Below are 20,855 nucleotides of genomic sequence, written 5' to 3' on the forward strand. Positions count from 1 at the left end.
CTGAGCTTGGTGTCAGAAGCCCTACGTTCAGATCTCCGCTTGATCACCCCCCCCCCCCCCCGTCTCTTTCTCGACCGCAGTGCCCTCCTGTGTGAAACGGCGATGGTAGGAATGGCCTTCATCAGCAATGTAGTGAGGACAAAATGATCAGGCGTGTGGGGACCAGCGAGGAGGCTCCGGACTGTGAAAAGCAGCCCACCCCCCAACTTCAGATAGCTAAGCACTGAGAGCTGTGGCGCCGGGGCGGGCTGCAGGGCAGGGTGAATCAGGGCTCGGGGCTGCGCATGCCTCAAGGCCAGGCCAGGGACGGCCTCGGTGCCCTGAGGGTGGTGGAATTCTGAGGAATGGAGGGAAGAGAGCTGAGAGTGATGCTTGAAAGGGCGGACGGACATTGTTGCCCGCTCACGTTCCTTAGTTTACTCGATAACCAGTACTCGAGCACCCCACCACGTGCCAGTCATGGGGCTGGGCCTTGGAATACCCACAAGGTCCCACCTGGGTGAGGGGTCTGCTGTTGTGTGACAAGTCACCACAAATACAGGGGATTAAAACAACACTCCGTTGTTCGACCTCACGGTTTCCAAAGACCTGGGATGAGGACAGGCCCTGGCTCCCTCTGCTCCGCGGTGCTGGGGCATCAGCTGGAAGATGCCAAGGGAGGAGAATCCTCTGTAGGTTCGGTCACACGTCGCTGCTTGATGGCCACCGAGCCCTGCAGTGGGGCCTGTGTCTGGACTGCCAGCGCGGGCTGCTCCTGGGGGGCCGCCTTCCTCCCAGCCTGGCGGCTCCCAGAGCAAGCGGTGCAAGGTAGACAGCCAGGTGGGAGCTGTATGCCTTTATGACTGAGTCTCAGAAGCCGCATGGCTTCAGTTCTGCCCTACAACGTGGGCTGTGCTAGTCTCAAGGGCCCCACCGCGTCTCGGGGGAAGAGTGGGGGTCCCAGTGTTAAGAAGAGCGGGTGGTCTGGGATAAACCCATGGGCCTGGCCGTCTCTGGAAAGCAGTCCGCCACACTCCCTTGAATAATATGCATATCTAAGTCACAACAGAAAAATGGCACAAACTCTATTACCATCAGTACCACGGAGCATCCGGCCACCAGAGACACTGGGGGAGGCTTTGGGCTGAATCCCCGGATGAGTCAGATTTGACCTCGTGCAGCTTGGGAGGGAGGGCTCAGAGGAAAGGGTGTGAACAAAGAGGTGTGCCTGGGAGGGGCGGAGCTCAGGCTTGGGGGTGAAGGCCAGACACAGGGTTCCTGAAAGTTCCTTACCCTCTGTCCTCCTCCATTCCCCACCCCTCTGCATGCAGTAGGCACTTAATAAGTATTGTTTGAAGTCAGAGTGAACAGTGTGTATCCAAGTGGGCCTCCTGGAAGAGGTGGGGGATGATCACAGGCAAGAAGTCAGTTTTTCATTGTAGGAACCTGGGGTCCTTCTTCTTAGTTGCTGGCTTTTCCATAATTTTTGGTGTCTCTGAAAGGGTTCATGGGAGCTGGTAGCAGCAGTACCCGAATCACTTCACTTTCCTGTCCCTCACCCCGGGCGGGATTCTTGGGTCCTCTTCCCCTGACTCCTGGACCCCAACCCACATTCTGCTGCCCCTGTTAGGGTGGGGAGGAGGCCACGGGCTGAGGAGCCTGGGATGGAGGTGGCAGAGGGGGAGTGAGAGGGTCAAGAGGAAGGGGGGAGGGAGGGAGGCGAGAGAAGATTAAATGGGTGAGTGTGTACAGTACCGGAGCCCAAACCCCCCGTTACAGGTTGCTTTTTCCCTTGACACTTGTCCCAGAGAAAGGCCCAATTAAAATAGCGCTTATTGGAAATGGCAGAGTAATTGCAACAGGCAGCGGATTGAGTCCATCTCCCGGAGCGAGCAGGGCAAGTCATAAGCTTCAGGAACCTCCGTCTGTGTACTCAGACACCGCTGAGCTCAAGGGCAGGAGGAGCCGGGGGCAGCAAAGGCCAGCAGCATGGGGGCTGTCCCAGCATCGTGCCTGTCTCGGACTCCGTGCAGCAGAAGAGAAGCAGAGTAGAGCCTGCATGTGTCTCTGGGGACCGAGCGGCAGTGGGGGTGGGGGTGCCACTCTGTGCCTTGGCAGCGTAGTTCCGTGGGCTGACATGTGGGGCTGAGATGAAAACTGTGGGGTTCCAAATCCCGGGAGAGAGGAAAAGTGGAGCTGGAAGGGGTCTCAGGGACCACCAGGGCTGAGGAGAGGGAGCACTGCCCACAAGGAGGACTTGGGGAGAGGAACTTGCCAGGGGTCATTCAGCCAGCTGATACTGGTCGATCTGGAATCGGAGGGGAGGTCACCCACTCATGATCCAGGGCTCCTGCCATTTCATCCTGCTGCCCACGGACATTCTCACCATGCCCGGACCTGGCCCTAGTTGGTGGCCCTCAGCCCAGCTACAATCCCTGTGGCCTGGTGCTGTGCTCTATTCTTATCAGGCACAGCTAACTTGGGGTGGCAGCCCCAAAGACTTTTCTGATCTGGGGGCATCTCCCAAGGCCCCTCAGATATTGATATGAACTGGTGGACACATTGCCAGATCGTGATGACCCTGAGAGGACCCAGACAGAGGTGGACAGAGCCCGTGCCCACAGATGGAATGGTGGGTTCCAGCACTGTCCGCTTGCCACCACTGGGGAGCCTGGTGGTAGATGGCATTCTCCCCATTATCCGTTAGACTAGATCGCATCCACCCAGAGTCTGTTTCCATGGTAACAGCAAACTCCTTACCCATCATTTTCATCCTTAAAGATTCCTACCCCAGCTGCCTGCGCCTGGGCTCCTTGCCCAGCCGCCATACCAGGCACAGCTCCAGACCCCAGGTTTAACGGTAAATTGTCAGGCTGCCAGTTAGGGCCTCCTGGGAGGGGCCTGGTAACTGGCATAGCCCTTGAAAATGACCATATAATCACTTCTTAATTGGGTTAGGAACTTGCTCCCAGTGGCCCCCTCTTGCTCCTGCATCAGGGCCACCTCCCTCCTCTCCGCTGGAGCTTAGCAGTGGAGATCTTCCCCACTCCCCTCTGCCCAACCTCCCAGACCAAGAGAATGCTAATCAAGGCTGCTCCGAAGCCAGCTGCAGCTGCTAAGGCGGGTGGGGGGGGGGGGGGAGATGGGTGAGGGAAGCCTCAAGTCTGTGGGGCCCAGGAAGCAGCCTCCATGGGCACAGGGCAAGAGAACACTCAAGGGGGGTCTGTACACCCGGCCCTCCCTCGCTCTCCCAGCCAGCCCTGTTCGTGGCCTCTGTGTGGTGCCTCCTCCTCTAACCATCACCACCTTGACTCCCCAGCTCCAAGTTCACTCCCACCAGGAAGTTGTCCTTTCTGAACCATTTTTCTCTGCATCCTCTCCGCATGGCTATATTTGGTTTCTGCACATAACTTTGTATATATTGCGTCAGGGAGAGGGGGAGATTCCTGGCCTTTTTTTTTTTTTCCTTTATGAAGCTATTTTTTGGTGTATTTTCTGTACTGCAAAATTCTTGTAGTGGGTGTCTGATGTTTATCTGCTCAGCATCCCATCTCGGGACTACAAGCCCACGTGCCCTTCTGCTGGCAGCATAATCTGTCTTTCCTGTGTAAGACTTGGACCATGGGATTGAGGTAGGGCTACCTCCTCCAGTAGGGGGGACGCATCTGAAACAGGCCCGGTCAATTCAGGACTCAATCAGGAGGCCATAGAGCTTGGTTCATGGATGACTACATGACCATGCAGAGGCAATCAGAATCTTTCCTGGTATTCCCATGGACACTGCTGGTTCCCTGACCAATGTCCATTCTCCCCTTGGTTCTCACTAACAAAAGTGTGGTTTTGTTAATCCAGCAGAAAGCCCGGTTGACTGTATTCGCCTCTCCAGGTTTTCTTTCCACTAGGAATAGTTGTGTTGCTCAGTTCTGGTCAATAGGGTATGGGAGGAAATTACTGGGAGGAACTTCTGGGAAAGGATTTGCAAAGGAACCAGCTCTGCAGGCATGGCTCTTTTTAGCAGTAATCCTAAGTGATCACTGCCTCTGTAGATGAAGACATCCTCATGTGGAGGCCTTTGCTCCTGCTGTGTGGAAGGGCTGCTGAGAATGAAGAATGAGGTCCTCTAAGAGAGGGCGGGGGAGAGAAGAAGACAGTATCAGTTAAGCCCCTGGACTGAGCTGTGCCTAAAGCCTCAGACTTTCCTAATTTGGGGAGCCAGAGCCAATAACCTCACTTGGACTTGGAGCCCCCCAAGAGTCAAATAAGAACATGAAAGAACTTGAGATCTGAGCTAGACTCATCGATACCAGGAACAGAATTTCCGATCTCTAATGGACGGCTCAGGCCAGACACACATTGGTAACAGTACACGGTATGGCATTCCTTGTCTTCACCAAACCATTCCTTCAGCACTCACCTCCTCCAGGAAGCCTTCCAAACCAGGTCTTAACTCCATCATCCTTCCTACCTTTGTGATTCCTTCCTTGCATTGGCACTTTGGTCCAGCTGTACTTGGTTACATGTATCACTGAAGCAGAACTTAGGTGTGTCATCCCTCTCACCCCAGCTCCTGCCAAAGGACTGAAGAGCTTTTTAGAACAGGGGCTGTGCCTCCACCATCAGACTAGGCACATTCTGGGGCCAGAGGCTCTAACTCCTCTCTTAGATGGGGGTTCCAGTGCTACTTCGCCTCACATCACAACAGGGTCTGCACAATAATCATCTTCATGCCTCCTGAAAGCTCATCAGCAGGACAAGAAAACATGGTCTGGACTACAGTTCTACAGAGATGGAGAGTGGATGGAGGAAGAGGAAGAGTAGTTAGCAGGAAGGTCCATCTTAACCTTCAGGGAAAAACTGATGAAGAGCCCCTAAGATCAGTCCTGGATCAGATACATTATTCAGCAGCTCATACGACATTCTAATTCAGGTCCTGTCTCCTCCTGTGCAGCCATGTAAACAGAAATCTTGTCCCCACGTAAGGCCAGAATTCTGCCTTACAAGCTTTCCTAGTTCCCTTGTTCCACTGCTGTTGTGTAATGATGAATCCTTTATTGGGAAGCTTGTCAAATCCGAGTAGACGCTGAGGGGGCGGGTGTGTGTATACTGTCTCATGGCTCCCGTGGGATGGCAGGCCTGGAGTAACCTGCAGAGCTGATAGTACCAGAGGGACGAGGTCCCACCGTCCTGTTCTATGCAATGTGTTGCAATGCCACTGCAACCCCTTGCCTTCATCCCAACACTGAAGCCTTTCAAACAGCAGCTGTGCAGTGAGCAGATACAGAGGAAGGATGCTGCCATAGGTAGGGTCTTGAAGGTGATGCATTCCCAAAAGAATCAGGGAAAGTCATTCATTCGAGAAGGACAGATAACCCGAGTAAAGGCAGTGTGAGCGAGGTGGGTGAGGCCGCTCTTGGAGAGCTGTTGCAAGGAACTACTGAGAGCAGAGAGCAAAGGGGAGGAGGCGAAAGGCAGAGAGGACATTAAGGGCTGGTTGGTTTGGTGGGAGAGGAGGTATAAGACGGAAGCCCTTGAACGCAGGTTGAGTCTGTGTTTGGTAGAAAAAGCCATGCGGAGACAAGGGCAGATCTTGGATAGGAAAGAGACGTGCTAAAAATAGTGCTAATGATCCCATCATCTGCATGTGGGAGGATGAACACTCAGGGGAAACAGAGGAGAGGCGTGAAGCCAGGGTTCTGCACTGGGGATCGGTGGGCATGGTGACGGTTATGGAAGCTGGTTGGGGTTGGGGTCTGTATGAGCAGCTCCTCAACTTGTAGACAGGCTTTGTCTCTTGGAGGAAGGTGCTGGGAGCTCTGACTCCAGTCCCCATCCAAGGACTGGTGGCCTCGGGAATCTGGGCTGCTGCTTTGGAGATCAGTTGCCACCAAATGTCACTGGATCTGGGCCACCCCATTCAACCCACAGAGTGCAGGTCTCCTTGTCCTCAGCTGTCAGGACTTTCTTTCCATTGGCAGCGACTGGCCAGGAAGCCACAGGGAAGACAGAAATGGGAAGCTGCCAAGAAGCTTTGGTCCAGGTGAACCAACTTGGAGGCGAGGGGGAGAGGTGGAGAGCCTTCAACCTCACCGTTTTGCAAGCATCCATATACACACCAAATAAGGAAGAAGATGGGACACATTTGCACAATAACTCAAGGCAGAGTCTCCATGGCAACAATTACCCAAAAATCCACTCCTGACAGTTGCAACAGCAGGAGCTAGCAAAGAAGATTCTGGGGGTGGGAGACATGCGTGGGGACTCAGAGGATGGCTTCCTTTTATTCTTAAACTGAAGGAAGTGCTGACGGCAGGAACCAAGGCGTCTCAGAGCCTGACTAAGCCGAGAACCATTGGAAGGTGAAGCTGGAAGGAGCCTTAAAGATGAGCTAGTCTGAGGCTTTGTTGTGAAACTCTCCAGGAGAATGTGCTAGCTGGGGTGTGAGACAGGGCCCGCGGGGCATTATTCTTCCCCTCCCCCCATCTTCTTGTGGACAGGAGTTCTCCCTGCCTCCAGAGGTCTTGGGATGGGGACAACGGATGGACCCAACTTCCTGGGAAATCAGAGACTCTGGGGAGGTTGAGTTTGCCTGAAGACTGAGTCCAGTCCTTAAAAATCTCACACATGACCTGGATTGGGAGAACTGAGCTCTAGTCACTCTGCCCTCTGACTTGCTGAATGGTTCTTCAACTTCCCCCTCAGTGAAATGTGCAGCCTACCTTGAAGAGCTATTACAGGGCTGAGTGAGTAGCATGAGATGGGAAATGCTTTACCAAAGTCAAGTCCGACCCAACGATAAGGGACGTCTGTAGGGTCATGCAGGGCAATCTGACAGAATTAGCTGCACCCAAGATTCTCCTCCTCAGGCAGAAATGTGGTCCAGGACAAGTGAGTCAGTGTCAAGAATGCAAGGAGGAACCAAGAGTGCGACCAGAGAGGGGTACGAGGAAGATGGTGGGAAGGTGGGGGTAGAGAGTGGCTTAGCAGAAGCATCATCTGCTTCCTACTGGCAGACAGACAGATTGAGCGAACTCAAAGGCAGGTAGCAAAGCATGCAGCCTCCAATTGTTCATTTTTCACTTTTCCCCAGCTTTTGATTTTTAAAGAAGTTTACCTCAGAGGAAAAAGTATAATGCTTTTTCTTCAGAAAAACCTAAATCCACCACCCCCATCCCCACCCCTGTTCTACCTTTATTTCTCTTTGTCTGACAGTGCTCCCGAGCCACTGATATTTCTCAGCCTCTGCGGTTCAGGCTGCATTAAGAACTCTAGAGAAAGAAGAGGTTTGTCGTCTTTCTTTTGGAAACTAAGAGAAGAGGCAATTTGACTATCCTCAGAGCAAGGAAAAAAGCTCCACTGGGTCTCACCCGCATTTGGAAGTGAAACTTTTTTACCAACTCCCATGGGTGGCAAATCCCTTCCGCTGAGTTTTGGTAAGAACGGATTCAGCTAGACCATTTCTTTCTTTCTTTCTTTCTTTCTTTCTTTTTTTTTTTTTACAATTTTATTTATTCATTTGATAGAGATCACAAGTAGGCAGAGAGGCAGGCAGAGAGAGGAGGAGGAAGCAGGTTCCCCGTGGAGCAGAGAGCCTGATGCGGGGCTCAATTCTAGGACCCTGAGATCATGACCTTAGCCTAAGGCAGAGGCTTTAAACCACTGAGCCACCCAGGTGCCCCTAGACCACTTCTTGAGCACTTTTCCTGTTCTGGGCTCTCTCCTGTGCCATGCTACTCTCCACCCCAAAAGTTGTCCCTTCATTTTTACTCTCCCTAATGATGGAAAGTCCTCCCGTCCCTGAAGGTCCTCAGAAGCCATTCTCAGTTCTGGACTGAGCAGGGAAGAGAGAGATACAAGAGAGAAGCGCAGGTGGAGTGTTGGCTGCGTCCTCCGTCCTCCGGCTGCAGTCCTGCACTTCCCGGGCTGGATTTCAGAGCAATCACCGTGGTCCAGGCTTCAGGAGAGTCCAGAAGCTCAGCTACATCAAGACACTCAGAAAGAGGCCAGCCTCTCCAGACTGACCAAACTCAATGATGAGCCACTAGAACACTGCTTCCTCAACTCAGAACGGGAGGGATGAAGGCTGCCTGTTCAGTCACTAGGCTACTCACGCTTATTATTCTGGGGCCACTTTTCTGGGAGTCAGGAGACCAAGGAAGGTAAGCTAGAGCTCAGAAAATCGCTTGAAGAACAGAAACCATAGCAAGGAGGCATTGTTCTGGGGAATGCCATATACAGTCACCTCCTCAGGGACCAGCTCAGCTCTCCCATTCATTCATTACTTCATTCATTTAATAGACGTTTGTGCGCTACCTATTAAGCAGGCACTCTCTAGGTACTACAGACACAAGAGCAGGAGGGAAAAAGCCAGTGGATGGGGCAGGTGCAGAGTTCTTTGAGCGACACTGTTCAGAAAATGGAAAGACAAGCCACAGAAGGGAAGAAGATATTTGCCAATCACCTATCTGTTAAAGGACTGTACCTAAAATACATAATGAACTCTCAAAACTCCACAATGAGAAAGCAACCCCACTTAAAAAATGAACTAAAGACACATCTCCAAAGAAGATACACCGATGGCAAATAAACACCTGAGAAGAGGGTCAATGCCATCATTCATTAGAAAATACAAATTTAATTCACAATGGAATACCATTACACACACAGAAAGGAACATGTACAAACAAAGGAAACACACACTCCCACAACTGACCAAACCAAGTGCTCACGAGGATGTAGAGCAGCTAGAACACTTGTACGTTGCTAATGGGAATGAAAACTGTAATAACCACTGTGTGAAACAGTTTGGCAGGTTTTTTTTTTTTTTTAATAGAGTTAAGCATATACTCTCTGCATGACTCAGCAGTGCTCCTCCTAGGTATTTTCCAAAGAGAATGAAAACTTTTGTTCACACCTACACACAAAAACTGTACATGAATATTTATGTTGGCTTTATTCATAATCACCAAAACATGATTCAGCCCAAATGTCCTTCAACTGAAGATGGATAAAAATAAAAATTTAACTTAAAAAAAAAAAAACCCCGTGATCCATCCATATGATGGAATACTGCTCAGCAATAAAAAGGAATAGACTATTGACCCTTGGAGCAAGTGACTATGGGAGGGGAAGCGGAAGAAGCCACACTGGAAAGGCTACTTATCCTATGAGTCCATTTATTGGATGTTCTGAAACGAAAAACCATAGGGACAAAGAACAAACCAGAGCTCATCAGGGGCCAAGGGCAGGAAGGGGGGTGTGACTCCAAAGAGGCAGCATGAGGAAACTTGTTTGTCTAGTAGAAGCCTATCTTAATTATGTTGGCGATTATACAAGCATTTGTTGAGGTTCTTAGTATACACACACACACACACACACACACACACACACAAAGTAAATTGTACTGAATGTAAATTTAAAAATAAAAATGCATATTTATGATGACTACTTTGGAGAGAGTTTAAAGGCGGGAATAAAATACTAGACAAGAAAACTTGGTAGATAGGAGAGGTCATCAGAGTTTAAACATTGGAAGTCTTTGTTTTGTCTAGGATGAAGGCAGAGATACCGACTAATTTCAATTAATTTCTTTGGTCAAGAATGCTATTAAAAACTGAAGGTGACCACTAAGAACAGAAATGCTATTAAAAACTGAAGGTGACCACTAAGAACAGAAATAAAATGTGTTACTTCTGAATCAGTAGGAGACAAGAAAGAAGAGGGGAAAAGAAGCAATTAAGCAAGTGATAAGGGGCGCCTGGGTGGCTCAGTGGGTTAAGCATCTGCCTTCGGCTCAGGTCATGATCTCAGGGTCCTGGGATTGAGCCCTAAATCGGGCTCTCTGCTCAGTGGGGAGCCTGCTTCCCCCTCTCTCTCTGCCTGCCTCTCTGCCTACTTGTGATCTCTCTCTGTCAAATAAATAAATTAAATCTTTTTTTAAAAAGTGATAAAAAACAAAACATCAAATAAGATGGTAGAAGTAGATGCAACTATATTAGTTATCACAAGAAATGGAAACAGATGAAATGCACCAGAAAAAAGATTATATTTTAAAAATCCAGCTATATTTTATGTGCCTAACATATATTGACAGGGAAAATGTGCAAGGAAAAGGTTAAAGAAAAGATACATGAAGAAAATATTAACCAAAAAAAGCTGGTATAGAAATATTAATATCCAACAAAATTTTCAGCTTTTATTGAATACCTACTGTATGCAGAGCCCTGTCCTAGGCCTGTGGGGTGATATGGGAGAAAAAACACGACATCCATCCCAAGGGACTGTGGTTTGGGTGGCGTCCACATGACTCTAAATTACTCTATAGCATCAACAGATACTTTCCAGTGACTCTGTGCCAGCTCAGCAAGAAGTGATACTTCTGAAAAAACGGACAAGGGAGGGAAGCATACTTGGAATTCCAGTTATAAAACTCATGTATTGATCAATGTTGTGGTCAGTTTCCAAAGACACCTGCCAGTGAACTGTGCCTCCCAGTCTTCATGGCCTTATGTAGCTTCCCCTCCCACAATGCATCTGGACTGCCTCTGTGACTCACTTTAATATATAGGATGTGTCAGAGAAGAAAATATGCCAATTCTGAGCCTAAGCCTTATGAAGGCCTGGCAACTGTGCCTCCACACTTTGGGGACAAAAGCTGCCATGTAGTAAGTACAGCTGTCCTGCTGTAGAAGCCAGGTGGAGAAGGAGAGGCCTTGAGACTGAGGAAAGGAGAGGTCCAGGCATCCGGGCTGAACCCTGCCTTCCAGATGTTCCCGCCAAGGCTCCAGAAGACCCCCATGTGGTTGTGGTTCCCACTGACAGGAGGTCTGCCCAGCTGGCTCATAGTTGCCCAGTCAACCCACAGAACCAGGAGAGACAGGGCGCTTGGGTGGCTCAGTGGGTTAAAGCCTCTGCCTTCAGCTCAGGTCATGATCCCAGGGTCCTGGGATCAAACCCTGAATTGGGCTCTCTGCTCAGTGGGGGACCTGCTTCCTCCTGCCTCTCTCTCTCTCTCTGCCTGCCTCTCTGCCTACTTGTGATCTCTGTCTGTCAAATAAATAAATAAAATCTTTTTAAAAAGAGCCAGAAGAGATAATAGAGTTATTTCAAACCATAAATAATTTTGAAGGTAGTTTGTTAAGCAACTACAGATAAACCAAACAATCACTTCTGAACTGTTCCAGACCCTGTGTTTGCTAAGCCTTTTCATAAATCACATTATTTAATCCTTTCCATGAACACTTAGAGATATGTATCAATAACCCCCATTTTACAAATGAAGAAACTAGGCTTGGAAAGAATGTCTTACCACTAAGAAGGAGCAGAAGCCAGGCTTGAATCAAGAGCCCTTCTTGGTAGGGACTTCACACTCCCAACCCTCACATTACTTGGCCAAGTGAGGAAGTCGAAGGCTGAAAAACACAAATCATTTTGGAGTGAATCACAATGTTTGTGACTCCTCTAGTGTGAGCTCCCTTTAAGCTTTCCTCTCATTGTCTTTTTTATCCTGGACTACTGAGGAGTGAAGGGGATTCTGGAAAGATGATCAATAAGCAGATGGTATAAATCAGAGATTTTATTATAGTTTTGACACATTTCATAAAAAGCACTAATCATCCTCAGTGTTCAGTTGTCATTTGAGAAAATGCAAATGCTGCATCTGCTCACTGCCTGTCTTTTCTTCCAGACAAAAGAACACATGTTCCTGACCAAGGAATGTGCTTTGTTCCTCACCCTTTGTCACCACTAGAGAAGCCTGAGCTTTGGGACAGGTGGGGAATGGCTGCCTTTATAGGCTCTGCCCTCCCCTATAGCCCAGGAAGGCATCCAGGACCATTCTGGGCCTATACGGTGTTAGAGATCATCTTGGTCCCCATGTCAGGTTCATAGATGGGAAAACAAAGTTCCCCAGGGGAGGAACTTTTGCCTGCATCAAAATCGTATTGAGAGCTGTCAGAGTCTGGCTAGGACCACTGCTCGATATTCCTTCTCCAGTGCCCTCTGAACTCCAAGACCTCTGGAGTCTCCTCTCCAGCTGCCCCTGGACTCCTGGTAGGGGAGTGTCTAGAAGTCTGTAAGGTGCTGCAAACAACCAGGTCTTTTGAGAACGGGACGTGGCCCAAGAGTGCAACAGCTGGATTTCAGCACCACGGACAGCTCAACTTGCCTCCCCTGGGGAACTGGTTTGCCCAGCAACGGAAAGAGAAAAGTATTGGAATGATCTTAGAGCCAATCCATTCCACCCCCCTCACTTGGCACAGGAGGAAAACCAGGAACAGATCAAATGACTGGTCCAAGGTCACACGGCAAGTCAGGACAGATCTAGAGAGGAGGGCCTGTAGCCCATCTCCTCACACCTCGTTGGGGTCCCTGCGACTTATTAGTGGCATAGCCAGTGCTTGAATCTAGGTCTCCAAAATCTAGATCTCTTGCCTTTGGGGTTGGCAAAGAAAGGCAAGGTTTTAAAAGAGAGAGAGAAGTAAAAAGAGACTGAAAGAGCACCTGGCCCTGATGGGAAGGTCTGTGATTTGGCCTCTCACTTCAAGTCCTTGACTGGAGCTTTCTACCTCCCCAAGGTGGTGTGGCCTTTTAGAAACAATTTAGTTACCATGGCAACCTCATCCCAGGTTTCATCTCCATGGCAATTCATTGGGGTTTTTCACCCGCCTGGTAAGTGCACATGCGACTGCCCATATGTACATTGCAGAAAAATTAATACATGATCCCATTTTTAGAAGTGGCGCGTCTCCTTATCCAAGTATGCTGTTGGGAACGTAACAAGGCAGGTGTCAGGGTGGACAAGGGCTATGGCATCAAGGACCCAGAGCAGTCTTTGCGGCCTCGGCCTTCTCATCATCATTGCAAACCTTTCCTAATCTTTACGGATCAGTGCATCTTAAGCTCACCACGGGCCTAAAGAATTTCTCCTCTCCCGTTTTCTCCCTGGTGACCTGCCCCTGACAAAACCTCAGAGCTACCCCTGATGGCAAGAAGGGCTGGGATAGGGAGGAAGCCAATCCTTCTGACTACAGCCTCTGCAGGACCCAGGAATTCCCCCTCTTCTTTCCTTTGTCCCTGCATCCCAGTCAGGGGCACCCCTGGCACCGTTCCCAATTTTTGTGGCAGATCTTGCATGCCTGACCTGTGGGCTGTGGGCACCCTCTTGAACATGACCTTATCTGCCATCTATTTTCTAGGAAATCTTCATCCCTTCTAGTCCACTGAGGACACCCTTTCTGTCTTCCACCAATGCCATGGATTTTCTTTACTGTCAGTCCTGTTGTTTAGAACGATGCAGAGTCGACTGAAGGAGTCTGTCCACCATTCTAACCTAACCCTTCTCTTTCTCTCTCTACTCTTATAAGAGCTTTCACCTTATAGTCTGTCCAGCGATGGCGCCCGTTGTTTCTCTCTCCCTGGCATCTTCATCATCGGTGCTAATACATTTCATGAAGGACGAGTCACCGTCACATCTGCAACAGAGAGAAGTGGGAAGGGCTCACAAAAATATTCTTCCCACATCACGAACAATGAAACAGAAAAATCAAGGCCTGGTTTCATTTCACGATTTCGATTGAAATTGTGAAATGTACTGGGTAATCATCTTCCAGATGAACTCACAGACTTGAATTTGAACTCTCATCCTATGCCAATGATTCATTGCAGTCTTAGATGAGTGACCGAAGCAATTTGAGCCTTGTCTATGACAACAATATCTGCCTTGCAGGGATGAGAGATAAGGGTTATAGAAAAATCAGAAAGGATTATGAGATAAAATAGGAAAAGTGCTTCACACCATTCCTGGTATGTGAAAGATCTTCTCTAAAAATGGCAAGGATGCTTATTAGCACCTAAAAGGGGAATCATTTCCAGAAATTTTATTTGATCTGATTGAAAGAGTGCCCACCCTCCTCCTCATGTTTGATTTGATTAGACATCTTTGGTCCCTGTGATGAGTGGAGCCCCTTGGAAACAGGGGTTGTGTCCTCAATTCCACAAAGGTTTGTGATATCCCTAAATTGAATAAAGCATGATTTTGGGTGCTGTAAAAAATACACCCACAGGTAATACAGTTCTCAGGGATAATGCAGTGAAGGAGGCAGACATGAACACCAGGAACCATAATTCAAGGCAGAACAAGGCACATGCCACACAATTTGGCTGTGTGCCTGGTGGTTTGGAGTGTGAGCTCAGAAACCAGTCTGCCTGGGTTTGGATCCCAGCTTCACTTACTTGCTGTACAACGTCAGACTCGTCTCTTATTCTGGTTGGACCTCAGTTTCCTCAAATGTAAGTATGTTAGTAGAAGCACCTCTTAGGAGAGTTAATATACGAATGGAGCCGAACTTATAGAAGGGCTTGATATACATTAGCTGTTATGTTATGTAGATGTACAAAGATATGTGACAGAAGTGATCATAATTCTGTTTCATGGATGAGGTTGCACTTGAGCTTGACCTTAGAGGATGAGTAGTTATCAAGAGACAAAGGAGGGGAAGAAAACCATTTGAGGCTAGCAGAGCAGCAGGAGCCAAGGCATGGAGTGTGAAGTCTGCGGCATTTTTAGAGTGGCCCTTGGGGGCCAGACCATGAGAGCAGAGAGAGAAGTGTTGGGAAAGGGGCCGGCACAGAGGTTTAAGACAGATCCTCCAAGATCAACCAGCATCCTCATGGCACTCGCAACCAATTAACCAACACCTGCCGTGGCAGAGCCCTGTGCCAAGCTCAGCCATCATTATCCCATGGACTCTTCTCAACAAACACAGGAAGCGGGTTTTATGATCCCCATTTGACAGACGAGCAGAGTGTGACTCAGAGCACGTAATTAACTTGCGGCTGAACACACAGCTGGTTCTGCAAAGTCTGAACTCATTCCATCCCCTTCGCCTGCTCCCCGACACCAGCGCCCCTGCACAGATGGTCACAGGGGGCTTGAGGACACAGGTGGCAAGCAGGGACTACATACGCCTGAAATGCCAGGGGCATCTCTCTTGTGATCAGCACTACCTGACGGTCATGGAACAGAGAAGGGTCTTCTAGTTCCGAAGCCCAGTTCCGCCCCCAGAGATTCTGCTGTAATTCGTCTGGACTGCAGGACTTGTCAAGCTCAGTCAGGTCATTTTCATGAGCCACCAAGTTTGGAAATCATGGGTCCAAGGGGAGGCCTTGCACTGACAGCATGGCTGCTGACGCCTGGCCCTTGCTGTGGCTACCCCAGACCTGTTCGAGGACCTCAGGCCTGGGGCCGCTCCTGCAGCAGGGAGCTGGGCCTTTGCGGGGGTGGGGTGCTCCTCTGCTGGGGCCCCCTCCAGGCCTCCACTGCTCTGGGTCCCTTGTCCTGTCCCCAAGTCCTTTCTTTCCTCCTCCTCTCCCTTCCCAGGTCTCCAGAGCCTTCATTGGGCCCAAAGTTTCCCAGCCCCAGGAGGGGCCAATCTGGCTACATTCCTGGAAAGGACTCAAGACCCCAGATTGATTCCATCTGCCCCCTTGATGCCAGGCCAGAGCACCACTCTCATTTTCCCCACACAGAGCAAAGCAGGGAGACAGGCTGGTTTCAGCAGGAGGGGCTGAAGGCACCACGTTCCCTCCCTCTTCCTGCCAGAACTGAGGGTGAAGCTTTGGGAAGCAGAGAGAGGGGCAGAGCCCAGGGCCCGGCTTTAAGGGAAGGTCACCCTTCCCATGAGGCCTGGGCCTGGTACACTGGGCAGAGGGCAGAGTCTGCATGGGGAGTTGGGGGAAGCCCTCTGAAGGCAGGTAACTGTTTTTTCTTGGAAGCCCAGCCATAATCCCCCTCAATGTCGCTACGGGAGCAGGACCCGGACCAGGAGCCACACCCCAGCAAGAAGGTGAGTATTGCGTGAGAGGTCCCTAGAGCCCCAGCTGAACTTCACCCTTGGAGCACAGGTCTGTCGGCCTGGGCCAGCTCAGTGGGGAAGCAGCAGTTCGCCCAGCATGACCATTGGTGATGGAGGCTGGCCTCTGCCTGTCTGGCTATGTCATCTTCAACGTCCAGGTCCCCTGTCCTGGGCTTTCTGCCCACAAATCCCTCTGTCAAATGGGCCCCATGAGAAACGTAGGTTCACAGCCAGCCTGCAGGCTCCCACCAGAACCCCGCACCCTACTGGCTGGTTACCCACCCCCCTAATACTGGAGGCACAGAGGCTGGCCCCACTGAGCCCCACCTCCATGGATGGTTGTTCCATGGTCGTGTTACTAGTGTCCCGAGGGCAGAGCTGCCTTCAACTTAGCTTCCTTAGCAGCAGCCCCAGGAGAGCCATCTGGGACACACCCGGCCATCCTGGAACCGGTGGGCAGGCTCATAAGACCGGGGTCTGCATGTCACCCACACCCCCTGTGCTGCTGTGACCTTGAGCCCACTACCTAACCTCTTTAGGCCTCAGATTCATCATCAGTAAAAGATAAAGTGGGAAAAATGCTAATATCTACCTTAAAGAATTGTTATGAGAATGAATTTAGATAATGCCCTTCAAGTGAGTAGCAGAGTGACCATACAAAAGGGAAAAAAGATAGTTTGCCTCTTTTGTACTCTGGCTTGTGGAACAGAGCACAAGCAAGGGTGCAAAGAAAAACTCGCGGCCCCTGGTGTCCAAAGGGGTATCTTTGTCAGGAGGTGGCCACTGGCCTGCCTGCCTGGGTCAGCCCACGAGTGGGGGGGCTACCGGGAGCCACCAATGTGAGCTTTGGCTCATCCGAGATGACAGAACATACAGAAAGCCAGATGATAATCTTACAAGAGCTAGTTTTCTGACTGGTGCTTTATTTTTTTCTCCCGAAAATTCTAGAGTGTTTTCTATGGATGAAACTCTTTCTGTCTATGGACTAGAATTGCAGATTCCTGGGTCTAAAGGCGTAAGGGTAATTAAGTGCTGCCTCAGGACCCTCCCCCAGCTGCCATCTCAGAGGCTAGTGGCCCTGAGAAGGGATGTGAGTATCTCAGGCTTCGTGGGCTGCAGGCCGCTAGGTTACCGCCTTGCTCACCCTGGTGCCCGACACAGTACTGGTCCCCGGCAGATCCACAATAGACACTGGGCGAATGAATGAACTTGGGCAAGCCTGTTCAACTGAACTTTACTTGCCTCTCCTACGAACACACACACAGTCCTGTGTCTGCTCTTCCTAAGCTACTGCGGAGAGCAACAGGACCATGTAGAGTCGAGTCGGGGTCACACAGGCAGGGTGGAACCCTAGTTCGGCCTGTTTTTAGCTATGTGACGTCAGGCAACCTTTTTGAGCCTTGTTTCTTCATCTGTAAAATGGGAGTGATAATGAAACCCTCCTCACAGCAGGGGGGGGGGGAGCTCCATGCTTGACCCATTGTCAAATACATTATTAACATGATACATTGTTTGTGTCCTGCTTACAAAGTAGGTTGGAAACTGCAAAATGCATTGCAAATAAGAATGACTATTTTTCTGTCCCGAGATCTCATTTCAGAGAACCAGATATATTTGACTAGGGAAAAGTTCATGCGTTAAACCAAAAGAACAATAATAATAATAATCATAACCATGTTATTACCTATTACACGTAGGGCTGCTTTACACACATCACTTCCTGGGAGCTCTGGAGTCGATTACTTCCCATTTTATAGATGAGGAAACTGAGGCATAGAGAGGTTAAGTTAATTCCCCAGCATCACAGAGCTAGGAAGCATGGCAGCTAAGATTTCAAAGACCAGGGTCCCAGATAATCTTTTGTGAACCTGGGACCTTTGGAGATTTGGACCCAGCATCCTGGGCAGGCCTTGTCAGAGGAGCTCTCCCTGTCCGATAGTGGGGGTAGGACTTTGGAGAAGCAGAGCCTTCCTCCATCCTCCAAGCTCCAGACTCAGAATTCTGATCCAGCCTCATCTTTCCCCTGGAGCACTAGACCTCATATGCTCTTACGTAAGTCCGTTTCCACTCTCCCATCCCCATGCTTTATATGAGACAGCTCTGGGGGACAGCAGACACTGGGGCACCAGTTGTTTTCCTCCCTGAGGCTTGAGCCTGTCTTTGAGTGTGTCTGCATGCATGAACATACCCTTATACACGTGTGCCCATGTATGTGTATTTACACTCTCAAGGGCACTAGTCATGGGATGGGGGACACAGAAGTGTCTTCATTGGCCTTTTTTTCTTTACGATAAGATAAAGGCTTTTCCTGCTAAGGCTTTCCCTTTTCAGCAAATTCAGGCATCTTAGCTATTGAAAGCCCTCCTCTTGCCCCGGTCACAGTTAGCAGCTGATCCATGTTATTAGAGGAAAGTTCTCGAAGTATTGGCTCTAACTTGGTCAGCCTGGAAAGTGTCTAAGCCTCTGTTCCTCCTGAAACTCTTGCTTGTCAGTTGCTTTGGGGCTTTAAGGGAACCCCTGCCGCTGGTGGAGTTGTGTCCTGCGGGCATTTCGATAGCCTGTGGGCATTGGGTTGGCCCAGGCTCCAGACCCCTGGGCTACAAAAAGGCCAGATACCTGGGCTGCCCAGATCATTAACGGCTGATCTCCCCAGAAGGTGCCAAGCCACCTGCCTGTCCAAGCCATCAGAAGAATGTTCTCCACATGATGGGTTTTGCCTCATGGACACTTCACAGGTAGTCTCTGGCCCCTTTACTGTCCTGATCTGTCAAACTGGAGGAACTCTCCCAGGTCTGAGATTGAGCTGGGCGGGGGTGGGGGTAGGTAGGGGACATGTCTCAGTGATGAGGATTCTGATGGCCCAGGAGGGCTCAGGAGCCAGCAAGACTCTGGATTCTTCATGGTCAGAGACCATCTATGCTTTTGTTGAGCTACTGCTCCCTCTCCCCGGGGTGGAACACAGAGCTACAAAGAGGGGACAGTGCTCCCTTTGCTTCTCCTCTCAAAGCCAAGAAAGGCTTCAGCATCTTCCTTCCCATTCACCTTCACTTCGGCCAGTGGCAAAAAAGAGGTTAGGGAGAAATCCATTACAGCCCCCTCCCCCACCCCCCCAATCTTCCAAACACCAAGGTGCCTGCCTGGGTGGGGTTAGGACCACCAGATCTATCCATAGGCTACAAAGCCCAGCTTTTTTCCTCCTCTGTGCCTCCCCTCCACCAACCTGTCTTAGCCCTCCCCCAACCAGACAGCAGAGCAGCCCACTCCCCCTTGGCCAGTGGGTGCTAAGGTTCTTAGCCATTAACACTGCTCTAAGTTAATTTGGCATCTGCAAGAGGGGGCAGGGTTCTGGGCGTCAGGGGGCATCTCATACTGTGAGATTCAAAATTCCCTCAACACAGCTGCATTTGGAGGCCATTTTCTGCATTTCAGACATACTGGGTTCTTTGCACCACAAAGCCCTCTCCCAAACTTGCTTTCCCCGCTCCCCATGCAGCAAGGACATATTTTCAGCGCGCACTACTACTCATCCACACTCTACTAGGGTGGGGTCTGAACCAGCCCTTAATAGAGGCTTTTGGCTCTGCAATCTAACTAGATCTAGACAACCCCCTCCATTAAATTTTACGTGTTCACGGTTCTGATGTATTAATTTTGCTCTTCGTCCCTTTTGGACTTAAACTGACTTTTTTCTAATCTCGCGGAATAGATTGACATTTCCCAAAGATTTTAATACTCTCTACGGCGGTCTGGCCACCCTGAAGGACCAACCCTTTCCCCTCCGGAGCTGCAGCCTTCCTGGCCTCCTCGGAGTGGGGTCTCAGGAGCCCTGGACCTGCCCCCCACGGCTCGGCTCCGCAGTCAGGCGGCCAGGCGGCCCAGGAAGCGCACACCGCCCTCCGCGCCCTGCCCCAGGCAACACACATCCCGACACACAGGCACACACGCCCCGCGGAGGTGCGGGTGGGAAGCCGCGGGAAGCCCGACGGCTGCAGTTTTATTACAAGGTTTCTTTTCGAAAGCAGAATCAGGCCGACAAACGCAGCGACTCGGATTCTCCCACAACTTCCCCCACCCCGCCCACCCACAAACACACAAAACTCCCACGCCGGTGACCTCGGCCCCGGGCGGCCTCGCACGACCCCTCCCGCCCAGCCACGCCGAGGCGCCCACAGGACCAGCTGGGTGTGGAAGTCCCTTCCCGCGCCGCCGCCTCGAGTCCCGCGGTGTCCCGGTCCTGGGGGGCCCCGGGGGCCCGTCACTGTCCCTCGCGCGGCCAGCCCGGCGGCGGCGGCGGCGGCGGCGGCTGCAGAGCCCGAGCGGGGCACGAGGGTCGCGGTCTCCCTTCTCTTCTGCTGGCGGGCCGGGCTGGCGATCGCGGGCCGGGGCGGCCTCAGTACAGCCCCAGGATGGCGGCTCCCACGTCCTTGGAGGGCCGGCGCTCCTGCATCAGAAAGTTGATCATGCTCTCCGACTTGATGAGCAGGTTGCAGCCCAGGAAGAACACGCCGAAGACCACGGTGAGCGACAGCACGCAGAGCACAGCGATCTGCGCCACGCGCGACACCCACAGGCTGCGCTCGTCCGGCGCCAGCCCCGCGGGGACCCCGTCGCTGGCGGCCAGCGGCGCGCCTCCGGCGCAGCAGCCCAGCCACGTGCCCAGCCCGTGGCTGCGGTTCCCCAGGGCGGCCCCGCCGCCGCCGCCCAAGCCGCCCTCTGCCTCCAGGCCGCTGTGGTTCAGGAAGGTCGCGTTCATCGCCGCTCAGCGCCCGAGGTCTCCGCGCGCGGGCCGGGGCGCACGGGGAGGCCGGCCGGCGCCCGCCCTCCGGGAGACGCTGGGGTCCGGCTGCGAGCGGGGAGAGGGGAAGGCGGGAGGGCGCCCGCGCGCCGGCACCCCTCGGGCCGCCTGCCCCGGGCACCGGGCAGGAACCGGCGGCCCGGAGGAGCGAGCAACAGGCGGCGCGGGAGCTGGAGCCGGAGAGCGGATCGCTGGTCTCGGTCGCCGGCTGAGCTGCGCGCCCGCCCCGC

The 20,855-nt window shown here is 51.4% G+C and overlaps 1 protein-coding gene across 1 annotated transcript; it reads right to left on the reverse strand.

The window, feature by feature from the left end:
* Window positions 1-20,220: 20,220 nt before the first annotated feature.
* Window positions 20,221-20,583, reverse strand: RPRML (reprimo like). Its single transcript, XM_059380019.1, has one exon. The coding sequence runs from the start codon at window positions 20,581-20,583 to the stop codon at window positions 20,221-20,223; it is 363 nt and encodes a 120-aa protein (XP_059236002.1).
* Window positions 20,584-20,855: the final 272 nt, after the last annotated feature.

Source organism: Mustela nigripes, chromosome 16, assembly GCF_022355385.1.
Source record: "Mustela nigripes isolate SB6536 chromosome 16, MUSNIG.SB6536, whole genome shotgun sequence".
NCBI lineage: Eukaryota > Metazoa > Chordata > Mammalia > Carnivora > Mustelidae > Mustela > Mustela nigripes.

Coding starts and splice junctions, on each gene's coding strand:
- RPRML (XM_059380019.1), bottom strand. CDS start 20,583: ATGAACGCGACCTTCCTGAACCACAGCGGCCTGGAGGCAGAGGGCGGC.